General features: G+C 42.3%; 1 protein-coding gene and 1 long non-coding RNA gene across 2 annotated transcripts in view; one reads left to right on the forward strand and one right to left on the reverse strand.

The window, feature by feature from the left end:
- Window positions 1-1,456: 1,456 nt before the first annotated feature.
- On the reverse strand, window positions 1,457-7,890 carry LOC140899650 (uncharacterized). The gene is made up of 5 exons (XR_012155411.1): window positions 7,783-7,890; window positions 7,062-7,109; window positions 5,928-5,987; window positions 2,414-2,509; window positions 1,457-1,498 (listed from the first exon to the last, which is right to left on the reverse strand). It is a non-coding gene; the product is annotated as an uncharacterized lncRNA (long non-coding RNA).
- The window catches only part of APPBP2 (amyloid beta precursor protein binding protein 2), a 43,344-nt gene continuing 38,568 nt past the window's right edge, over window positions 7,878-12,653 (forward strand). The window contains exon 1 of the mRNA XM_073315484.1: window positions 7,878-8,081. Coding sequence (XP_073171585.1) covers window positions 7,941-8,081 — 141 coding nt within the window. The 5' untranslated portion in view covers window positions 7,878-7,940. The remainder of the gene's footprint in view (window positions 8,082-12,653) is intronic.

Below are 12,653 nucleotides of genomic sequence, written 5' to 3' on the forward strand. Positions count from 1 at the left end.
GCTTCTGCCTGGTCCAGGAAAGAAATCCTGGATTTCCTCAGTTAATGGGGGAAAGGAGCAGTGCAAGCGCAGCTGCTAAATTCCCACAAGAGTCAGATGTTTATTTGAACAGTGCCAGGGAGATGCAGAAGCTGGGGTACAGCAGGGATGAGTTCCAATAGTGGGCAAAGGAGAAGGAACTGCAACAGTCCTACCAAAAGGAGGGCAACAAAAAGGTCTGGAGCTGCTCCCCGGAGCTACTGCTACTACACAGAGCTAAATGCCATTCTGAGCGGGAACCCCACCACAAATCTGTGAGTAGCAGTGGACCCTTTGTGATTTCTGGATGACGGCACTCCAGAACTGCACAGTGATGAAGAGCCCACTGAGGAGGGAGACCACAGAAGAGGCAGAGCCAACAGAGAGCCAGGCGCTCTTCTAGTCCCAGCCAAACCCAACCCAAATGAATCCATTAAAAAAGGGGACTCAGGAATGTTCCAAAGGTGTGAATGCTTGTATGTGTGGCCAGTCCCTTCCCATGTTCAAGGAGTAATTGTCCTTGGTAAATAAATTCAGCCCCCTTCTCTTCGGTTAAATATTTTCCAAGCCCTCCACATTATATATGGTAAGTGGTATGCAATATACTCAACTCTAATTCAAATCATTACATCTCTAGTGATAGAGAGAGAGAGAGGATATAAACATTTTGAGTTTGCATTGTTACTAGTTTAAAAATAATGAGGGACTGGATGCCTTAGGGGTTTTGCAATGGGAGATGGAGCCTTTCACCTCTAGAAAACTGGTGTTCAAGTTAGCTAATTAGCAATTGATGCTTTGACAACGTGAAGTGCAAATGTTAAACCCAGCCAGGTTGATAGTGGCCAGAGGTTATTTAACCTCTCATTGTTGCTAGGTGGCCTAAGTGAAGTGAGTTGGCAGTCTCAGTAGAATTGCTAGTGGGCAAGTATCTATGGGTACATCTACACTGCAAATTGAGGAGTAATTGTAGCATGGTAAAGCACCTACAGCAGCTTTAATCTAGCTAACATGGATAACAATAGTCGTGAAGATGCAGCAACACAGACCCACCCCATCATAAATAGCAACTCGAGTACATTCCCAGGGTCCCTGGCAGACCTGAAGTGGGGCAGCTAGCTCCCACTGAAGCCTGTGCCACAGCATCTTCATTGCCATTGTTATCCACACTAGCTAGATTAAACCTCGAGCAGATATGCCTACCGGTCCCACAGTTACACCTTAAACTGCACTATAGGCATACCTTTAATTACAATTACCTCCACAAACAGCATCCCTCCCTATTGTTGATCTTCCTCAGAGAAGCTACGGATTGGAAAGGCATGGAAACTTATCTCCCCCTTGCAACACTTTTCTGTCAGGGTAACGATGAAGTATACTGACCAATTAGTATGGGGAAGTTTGTACTACTTGTTTGTTTGATAAGATGTTTCCATCCTGGTCCTGGCAGTTGAACACTGCACCAATCACCTGCAGTAATTCACTATTTTAAATAAACACAAGATACAGGGTCACATACAGCTTCCTTGTATCTAATTGCTTATATACAGATAGAGAAAATTTCACAAGAAATTTGAGAGTAAAATGATTTAACTGTTTTCATCTTACTACTTAAAAATTATTCCTAAAGAGATACAAGATGTGCAGCTGGCCAGACTGCAGAAAGACAGCAGTTTAGATTCTCTTCTCCACTCTAGAACGTTTTATATGCCCTAGGATCAATGCACTCTTCTCTTACTATGCTGACATTCTTTCCCAAACTTGACTCTAAGACCAATATATATGAAACCTACAAAACATTAAATTTACTTGTCGGAATTGGAGCAAGCAAAGAATAATATCAGCATAAAGAAGAAAACTTTTTCTGACAAGAGGAATGTTCACACAAATACTCTCCTTTTCTTTGTGTAGTTTTACAGGAGCCAACGCACCAGAGTGCTGCTCTACAGCTTAATTATTTCCTGTTAGAGCTTACAATTTTAAACTTCCAACAAATTCCCCATAATACTGTTTTAAAGGTTTCTGTAATGTCCACATCAAGAAGATGGAGCTCGTCCTTATGTCTGGCATGTCAATTAATTCCTTCCCACTTCAAAATAAGCAAATTATGTTACAAATGCGAGTATTTTTACATTTTTCCTAGCAAGCTAATCCAATAATTTAAAATATCTATTTTAACACAACTGCTGAAGTGTGAACAAACATCTCAATCATACCAAAGCTTAAAGCCTTCATCTTGATTAAGAAGCTTCAGAGAAAATACAAATATGGGACAATATTATCCAAACGTTTTGAGAAATCTCACTTTTCACTGGTATTTTAAATGAAAAGCTTCAATTACACATGGGTATCTCTCATCTTTATGAATATATCAACTGAATTCATGCAAGTATCTTACCTTTAGAAAATGAATGTAAGGAACAACACTGTTTTGTCAGGAGATGGACTAGGTGAGGACTTTTCCATCTGTAACATCCAGGATTCTTTTTTTCCCCTGTAAAACAGACAAAGCACTTATAGAGCACCTTTCACCAAAGAATCTCAAAATGCCTTAGAAGTATTTATCTTTTTGACCCAAAGTATTCTAGGGACCATGATAGGTATTCTAATTATAGCATACTTCCCAAATGAGGGGAGTTAAAGAAGCCTCCCATTTCTCTCTGTGAGGTAGATATTAGATTTATTTTACAGGTGGAAGAAAGTGAGGCAGAACAGTTAAGTGATTTAGCTAAGGTCACAGTACTAGTCAGTGATAGAACTAAGAAAAGAAACTAAGAGTCTTGACTACTAGCTCACTGCTCTAACCATGAGACTCATGTCTAGCCTCATAATAGATCTTTAGTATTTATTTCATACATGCATACAAACATCCTCAAAAAAAACTCTATTCACAAACACATATATATATATATAAAGTAGCAACTAAAATTATATTGATATAATTTGTTATATCAATATAACTTGTGGCATTAGTTTTTCAGGAACCATCACTTTGAGTTCAGTGCCATGGTAAAAAAAAAAAACTCAAGCAGGTCCACCCCTCTTCTTTCTAGGCTTAAGTACTAAGCGGTAGAACATTAATTCAGTTGTTTACAATGATTAAACCTTCCTCCACATTGCCAAAAGTGATTTTTCCCCCCATGTACACCAGCTGAGGTAGAAAAGGAAACCTGAGCCTAACAGTTCCACCAGCTTGTCCAACCTTCAAGTATGTAAGGAGTGAATTTAAATAGTCCAATGTTAGCCAGAAGTGACAACTTTTTAGAGATCTAAGCTTAGTTTTGGAAAACTTTAGGCTATGGGAATAACAGGATCAAAGTACATCAGCATGAACTCATGCCTCTGTATTTCTCTACAGACTCTCCCTGTCTGCATTTATTCCAAGAGGAACTTTTAGATGATATTGTAGCAATCAAGGTCTCATTTGCACTCAGAATACACTATAAACAGGAGGTTGTGAGCTGATTTCCTTATATGACATTTCCATTGTCCTCACTTTAGGCTGATTAGTTTCTTCACTGATTTTTCAAAGGCCAAACTGAAACATGGAAAAAGTAAATGAAGACATGAGATGTGGCATGTACTTTGGATTATGAAAAGTTATTTTTTAAATAATACAAAGTATTAGAGAAAAAAGGAAGTTTGTTTACAAGATATTATAAGATGACAGTGTTCTTTGTTTTTGTTTATTTCCTATACACCTCTCTCTATATATATATACATATATATACACACTTAAAATACCAGGGACTATATAAGTCATTGAACTCTTTCTCCTATCCCATACCACAAACTCACGTAAGGCTCTTTCTGAAGATGGGTCTTTGCTGCACAGTCAAAGGCCTGATCAGTACTCCCATTGAAGTGATGGCAGAAGAACTATTGACTTGAGTATGAAAAAGTATACCCCTGACTGACACAGCTATTCCAACCTAACCCCCACTGCAGACACAGCTATATAAACGGAAGAATACCTCTGTCAACGTAGCTACCATCGTTTGGTGAGGTGGTGTTCCTGTACCAATGGAAAAACCCCTTTGGTTGGAGTAGGCTGTATCTACACTACGGATTATGTCAATGTATCTACAGAGACTCCTATAACTTGCATTATATTAATAGACCAAGTTTGGGTGATAAAGGTAATAGTATTGACATAACATACTTAGACTTTTTCAGGGCATTTGACTTGGTACTGCACAACATTTTGATTAAAAAACTAGAACGATATAAAATTAGCATGGCACACATTAAATGGATTAAAAACTGGCTACTAGGTCTCAAAGTAATTGTAAATAGGGAATTGTCACAGAGCAAGTGCATTTCCAGTGGGATCCCGCAAGGATGAGTTCATGGCCCTATGCACGTGAACATTTTTATCAATGACTTGGAAGAAAACATAAAATCATAGTTGATAAAGTTTGTAGATGACACAAAAAATGGGGGAGTGGTAAATAACAAAGAGGACAGGTCACTTATTCAGAGAGATCTAGATGCAACCTAATAATATGCATTTTAATACCACTAAATGTAAATGTATACATCTAGGCACAAAGAACATCGGCCATGCTTACAAGACGGGTGACTCTATTCTAGGAAGCAGTGACTCTGAAAAAGATTTGGCAATTGTCATGGATAGTAGTTGAATATGAGCTCCTAGTGTGATGCTGTGGCCAAAAGAGCAAATCGATCCTGGGATGCACAAACAGGGAATATCGAGTAGGGGTAGAGAGGTTATGATGTGACCTCTGCTGGAATACTGTGCCCCATTCTAGAGCCCACAATTCAAGAAGAATGTTGATAAATTGGAGAGGGTTCAGAAAAGAGCCACAAGAATGATTAAAGGATTAGAAAACATGCCTTATAGTGATAAATTCAAAGATTAAAATCTATTTTGCTTAACAAAGAGAAGGTTAAGGGGGGACTTTAATACAGTCTAAGTACCTACATAAGTGACATGATATGCCGGAATAGTCTGTGTACTGTAGACATACCCAAAGATGTCTTCTGACTTTAGCAACGTGGGCATGCATAATTGTTATTAATACAATAGAAGTGCATCAAAGAGGTCATTGAATGGTACACATTCTGCTTATAAATTAATAATATGGCTTAAAGGAGTAAATTATTTTTTAGCAACCAGAACAGTAGATGATTATTACAAAAAATGAAAACAGATAAGCAGTGTATGTAAGCAGTGCAGAACAGTTACAGTGAATAAAGTAGGTCAGCCAGTTTCTATAATTAAAGCCAGCTAAATGAAGAAAGCAGGCATATTTGTCAGACATAATAAGGCCAAGTGACAAATCTCAAACAACACAACTCATTGAGATGGAACATAATGCATTCTAATAAATTGAGACCAGGAAAACAAGCTCAAAGTCAGACTTAGATAACATTATTAGAAGTAACCACACTCCTGCCTATTCAACATTTTCCAGAGAGTTAAGAAATGTATATTTCTCAAATTAAATCTCTCCCAATAGTGAGAAATACACAAGTACAGAAAATCCACAGAGAGCCTTTTTAACAAGGTTAATAACCATTAATGTAAAATTTAAAATAGTAAAAAACCAACTAACTCATTGTGCGATCTTTATTTTGGGGAAGTTCTATGGCCTGTGTTGTACAGGAGGACAGACTAGATGATCAGTGCTCCCTTCTAGCCTTGAAATCTATGAATCTTGGGCAAGTCAACTGCTTTCTCTTAATCTGTGAAATGGATAGGATAACCTCACAGAGCTTTAGTGAGGATTAATTAATTTTTAAGTATTTTGAGGTTATATAAAAGACTATTAATAAAGTAGATTAGGAATAAAGTAGTAAGTATTATTAAACTTATTGTACTGGTCCTTTGTATAATTCTATTATACCTTCATTGATTCATTTATTCTTAAGGGGAAACTCATTCTTACCCAGTGAGGATGTATCCTGTTATCGACTCCTCACAATCATCGAACAGTAACAGAAGTATGCTAGCCAACATTTTGAGACAGAAAAGGAAAGGAGAAGAGAAATAATGGTCACTGATACTCTGTCAAGGGAAAAAATCCTAAAAGGACAATATCCTCTTGCAACCTATATTTGAAAAACAAACACCTTTGACAGTGACATCTACAAGATTATTGGAAACAGATGAAAGCCCCATCCCTTGGAACTTTTAGGAAGGATAAAATAATATGTTGTTGGCAGCAATCCGACATTGGCCATGGCAGGTTGAACTAAGCCTGGATCGAGGCTGAAACACCATTTCTAAACAGTTATAGATGTGTGTTTTTATCTATCCATGTTTGCAATAAAAACATTTACAATACAGAAGTCCCTAACTCAAAGTCATGGTTTAACTCATGGCATTTAATTGCTGCCATCAATCCTGAGCCATAATAATTCACTGTATGAGACCTACACTCTGCAGATTTCTGAGAATGTCTGCTGTGCATATTCCTACTTTCTGCCTGCATTCTGCTTGGGTAGGGGGCTGCAAAGACGCTTCTTTTTCAGACTAGATGATCCTAATATTCCTTGTGTTCCTACAGTCTATGAGTCTATGAACTGTAGCAGAGAACTAGCTATCACAATCCTTAATGGCATCAGTAGGCCCTATCAAGAAGGCAAGTTAGAGAAAATAACTCTGAAACAACATGCTAATGAGAAAAATGGGAGAGTGGGTAAAGACAGTAGAAAGACAAGATGGGTGAGGTAACGTCTTTTATTGGACCAACTTCTGTTGGTGAGAGAGACACAAGCTTTTGAACCACACAGAACTCTTCTTCAGCTCTAGTGTCATTTCCATAATCAGTCAAAGTTTGCATCCACCGTAGGAGGAAAAAAGCTAGATTTCACCCTGTTTTAGCTAACAGATGGTAATTTACACAATGTAATATTCCAGTAAGGACAAGGCAGTTTTAACACGTTAGTAGGTTGAGGTAAAACTAAGCTCCTGCTTCTCCCTCGTGTTTGTGACCTCAACCTGCTAAAACCACAAATAATCTCACCCACACTAGAATTTTACCACGTATTAATACATGGTAAAAAAAACAACAACCCACCCTTTCTCTTAGTGAATACAAGGCTGGGATCCACATTTTAGCTCATAACTGAAAAAAAGAAAATTACATTTCCAGGTTAGGAAGTTACTGAATATTTACAGCCCTCCCTGGACCTTTTTGCTCTTATGCTCTCCCTCTCCCCGCATCCACCCCTTCTTTTATTAGGCTGCACCTCCTTCAAAGCAGGGACAGCCCCCACTGGGTTTTTTTGGACACAAACACGACACGAATCAGGAAAATAATTTAGCCGCCAATTTGGTGGGGACAGGGCATTGCATGGCACCAGTGACTAATTCACAGCGTCTTCTCTCCACAACAAGAGCCGAGTTTTCCTCTCACTGACACCAGTTTTAGGCCGCTGTATCTCCATAAGTTCCCCTCGCCCCCCATCTTCCCAGCTTTTCTTCCCGACCATCTCCCTCTTCCACCCCACCAAAATGCACCTCTTTCCCCCCCGTGCCCCTTTTCTCCCCTCTCTGCCCCCCACTTTCTACCCCACCTCCCCTCTCCTTACACCGTCTCCTCACCCCATCCCCCACCTGGCTTCATCACCTCCCTCTCCGCCCCTTCACCTCCCCCGGGCGCCCCTCTGCCGGCCCTTCCCCCCCTTCTCTCCCGCCCCTCCTCCCCGGACCTTCTCCCTGACGCCTCCCCCCCCCGGCTGCGGCCCAGCAGGAGCAAATCACCCCCCTCCCCGCGCCTTCCCGCCTCAGCTCCCCACCCCCTCGCCGTGCGCGCTCTCTGGCGCCGCTGCGGCCGCCGGATCCTCCTGGCCCCCCGCGGGCAGAGAGCGTCCGGGCGCTGCTGGGCGGTGGGAGCCCCCCGGGTGCGGGGTGGGGCGGGGGGGGGAGGAGGGGGCGGCGGCGCCGCACACCCAAGATGGCGGCGGTGGAGCTGGAGTGGGTGCCGGAGACGCTCTATAACACGGCGATCTCGGCCGTGGTGGATAGTTACGGGCGGGCCCGGCGCCGCGACATCCGCTCGCTGCCCGAGAACATCCAGTTCGACGTGTACTACAAGGTGAGGGGGCCCGCGGCCTGGGGCAGATCCGCTCCCTGCCCCCGACAGCCCGCTCGTGGGCCCCTCCAAGGGGAGGGCCTCAGGCCCTGTTTGCCCCCCGGGGCTAGCCTCAGGTGGGGGAGCGTGGGGCGGCCGCAGCTAGGGCCGTGGTGGGGGGGCTCCTGGGTGTGAGGTTCAGTCAGGGCCGAGGGCTGCGGCTGCTGCTTCTCCTTCCCCCGCCGGACAGGGAGGGGCGGGCTGGGTGGGGATCCCCTGTAGGGGGTGGTGATTGGGCGGGGGTGAACCCAAATATTTCGGGGGGGAGGACACTGGATTGTGGGGGAAGAGTGAGCCCTATTTTGGCGGGGGGGGGGGGGAGAAGGGAGGCCTCCCCTCAGTTTTAGAGAGGGAGACTTGGGAGGGCGAGCTTATTTTTTCGAGGTGGCCCGGGGCGGGGGGGGTGTCTTTCCTTTTGTGTGTTGGGGCTGGGGGAAGAAGAGTAAGATGATGCTCAGGGTAGAGGGACCAGAAACGTCTCCACCTTATACTTTCTCCACTGACCTACTGGGGAAACAGCCATCAGGTGAAGAGGTTGGGACCTTGCTTAAAACCACTTAATTCGTTGACCGCCGTCTTGTCATTTGCAGGGGTTGGGGGAGACTCTTCTTCTTCCCCCTAAATCTAGAGTCAGTATAAAAGGTGTATTTACTGCACTGGCCATGTCCACTAGACTGGCATTTCATATCAAAGAAGTCTTCAAAATGAGCATCCTATGGAGCAGGAGGTTCTGGAGCCCTCTAGTAGTGTCCTGAGGTGGGGCATTGCCTTTTCACGCTCAGGTCAGAAAGCTTTTAAAGAAACCTAGAGTGCTTTAAAGGGAAAACAAACATTTTTTCAGAAATATATTTGAGACAGATAACAGCCCTCCTGTCAGCCTAGAGTAGCAGTATTCAGAGGTAAGGATGATCACTTGAGAGGGGAAAATATTTCCTATCAGAGGGTAACAGGCAAGGAAATTTACATATGCTAGATATTATTCATCTGCATTATGTGTTAGGCTAAGGGATACAGAAAAGTCTCTCTCCCGCACATACACTCATAGATAGTATGGCTGTAGAGAGTGATTTATGGTGAGCTATTAATTTAACACTGTTTTGTGACTAACCTGAAGGAGTGCTTTGATTTTTTTTTTGTTTTGTTTTTGAAACTGCCAATAGCTGTAACCACTGATAATCAGAATTTGCTGGAGCTGTCTCTCTTGGTATTTTTTTCACAAGCAGTGGGTATATTTCAGTAATCACTAAAGATGCACAAGGAACAGATGCTTTTAGGGGTAGTATTGATTTTTTTTATATTTTATTTTATATTCACTGCCTTTATTCCTGAATCCTTGAAACCTGATCTGTAAGGGAGGTTAATAAGTAACTGACTTCTTTTACTATGTGTTCAGGTTGAATCTGATTCGCTTTGGTTGTTCTTTTTCCATAATGGAACAAGCCAATCCATCTGATGGATAAAGAGAGACTTCTCTCTCGTCTCCCCTTTATGCTCATGAACAGGAGTATGTTGCCCTGGTTGGGAGTGGCTAAGAAGTGAGCGTGCAAACCTTGTTCCAGTGTTAACTGACCTCCAGAATAGTTTTTCTGTCACACTAATCAGGGACCCAACTTGCATCCACTTTTAAAAATATATTTTTGCTAAAGAATATACCAAAAATCAAAATTTAGAATCTCAGGAATCTGGAAAATGTGTACAGCTTGCATTCCCACTAAATAAAATGTTGATTTATGTAATTTCCACATGTAGAGTAAATAAAACTACATGACACTGTTGGTTGAATGTCTTGCATAATAGTTTGTATTGTCATCTGTATTTTTCACTTTGAGTCTTTCGTCATGTCCTTAAGTATGGTTTAACCGTGGATGTAGTCTAATTTAGGTTCAAATGCTAGAAGAAACTCTGCACTTATGCAGAGCCCCATTCATTTCAGTGTGTGTGGGGAGGTGGGTGCATGAAGCTTCTTGTAAAATCAGGCTGTAGACTGTAAATTCTTTGGAGCAATGACTGTCTTTTTACTGCATGTCTCCAGAGCACCCAGTACAATGGGTCGTTGATTGGTGCTCCTAGGTACTATTGCAATACAAACCAATAATGTGGCTGAATCAGATTATGATACCGTTGGCCAGAACTACGGCTGAAGCCAAACTGTATTATAACCATTTTGGGTTTTGGGGTAGGGGGTGGTTTTGGGTGGGGTTGGGGGGTTTTTCGGTTTGTTTTAAACAGCCAAGACTTTCAAAATGTTAGTGATTTTCAGTCCCCAAGTTGAGACGCTTTAAGGAAGCCTAATTTTCAGAGGGCAGAGTCCTTTTAAGATGTGTTAAGTAGGAAAACCAAAATTCACTAGTAGTCTAAGGGCTTGTCTACATTGTGCGTTAGTCCTCACCACTTGCCAGTAAATTCTAATGGACACAAGCATATTATGCGTTAACTGGCCTGTGTTGACCCTGCTGATGCACGCTAGAGTTCCCTAGTGTGTGTTAATAAAGAACTGTTTTAAACAAGACTACATTAAAGAACACTGAAGAACTTCTAATGCCTCTGCCATTGTGGAGGCAAGCCCTAAGAAAACCTTGGCTGAGCGTTTACTGTATTTACATAATTATTGGTCCTGTGGAGATAGGGCCTCAGTGAATTGTTAACACTTTTTACTCCTTGGTATCTATTCTCTGGGTATAATTGAGGAAAAGTAATTGTCTGATTGATGAGCATGAGCAATATTGAATGTCAGATAGTATGGAGTGGAAAATAAATGCGTAAATGGCATATACAGTGGAGTCTCATCTTACCTGGGGGGTTAGATTCTAAAGTCAGCGTGTAAGGCGAAAATCGCTTATAGTCAAAATTACCCTTGAAAATCCCTTAAATTGCCCAAGAGTACAATATACTGTACATGGTTTTGTGTATACAACCCTGTATGGTAATATGTATAATAGAGTACATATGCAAAATATAATTTTACAGTACTATATTTTTAATTACAGGGGGTAATTACAGGGGGTCGTCAGGGCTTGATGTTGACCCAGGAGACGGAGAACTTGGGTGATGGAGAGCGAGTCGGAGACGAAGTGTTCAGCTCTGGTTCAGCTCGCGAAGTTGATTGCATAGGCTCGTCTGCTGCTGGTTGTTTTTCCTTGAAAAACATGGCGATTGGCAATTGTCTCTGTCTCTTGAGCTGCTCAAACATTGCTTGATACGGTCTCAAATTGTCGGTAATAGTACATGTGATTTTGAGGCTTCATTCCATAGAGGGATCGTATTCAGAAATTAAATCATGCAAGTGTTTCGCTGCTTGGAACACTTCAGCAAATTTATGAAAATTCCAACTTGCTGGCTCTTCCTGTTCGTCATCTTCATCTTCTGAAGGCGATTTTATCAGTTCCTCTAACTCCTCGTTAGTCAGTGTTTCTCTATGGCCGTCAATTAATTCTTCAATTTCTTCCTCAAGGATGTCGACGAAGCCATCACCACCCACTTGCCTGACCACCTGAACAATGCGTTTCACTTCTTTGTCAATGGTCGGGAAACCTTTAAAATCATTCACACATTCTTTCCATAGGTTTCGCCAACATGCATTGACTGTTTCAGGCTTGACTGCATCCATTGCCTGTTTAATATAAGTGATGCAATCGGCAGTGTTGAAGGACTTCCAACACTCCATCACATTAAGATTGGGATCGGCATCCATAGCGCTACGTATCCGTGAGAACGTAAGCCTCGTGTAAGCCTTGAGACAGCGAATCACACCTTGGTCGAGAGGTTGGCGGATGGAGGTGGTATTGGGGTGGAGAAAGACCACTTCAGTGTCGTTATGCGCTAACCGGAGTGCCGCAGGGTGGCTAGGAGCATTGTCTACGATCAGCAGTGCTTTAAAGTCAAGTCCTTTCTCTTCGAGGTACTGCTTGACCTCCGGAATAAAACACTTGTGGAACCAATCCAGAAATAATGCTGCCATCACCCAAGCCTTTTTATTTGATTGCCAGAACGTAGGCAGGAGATTTTTGTTCTTGCCTTTTAGGGCACGGGGATTTGCAGCCCTGTAGAGCAGGCCCGGCTTTATTAAATGCCCAGCCGCATTGCCACATAACAATACAGTCATGCGGTCTTTAGTTGCTTTGAAGCCAGGGGCTTGTCTTTCTGATTTCGAAGTGTAAGTGCGGTTGGGCATTTTTTTTCCAGAAGAGCCCAGTCTCATCAGCATTAAAAACTTGTTCCAGAAGATAGCCCTTTTCTTCTATGATTTTCTTTAATTGTTTGGGGTAGGCTTCTGCTGCCTCTTCATTGGCAGATGCAGCTTCACAGTAGTCTGCACGTTTTTGAGGTTGAAGCAGTTCCTAAAACTGTTAAGCCAACCTTGGCTGGCTTTTAATTGCTTCTCATCAGAAGGCTGTCCCTCTTCGGCAGGAGGTTTGAACATCATGTAGAGGCTAAGAGCCTTTTCTCTCAACGTGTTGCCATCGATAGGCACACATTTATGGTTCATGTCTTCCAGCCTTTTCAGTCTTCATTAAAGTCTTATCATGCAACTGGCTC

This window comes from Lepidochelys kempii, chromosome 17 (genome assembly GCF_965140265.1).
Source record: "Lepidochelys kempii isolate rLepKem1 chromosome 17, rLepKem1.hap2, whole genome shotgun sequence".
NCBI classification, from domain to species: domain Eukaryota; kingdom Metazoa; phylum Chordata; order Testudines; family Cheloniidae; genus Lepidochelys; species Lepidochelys kempii.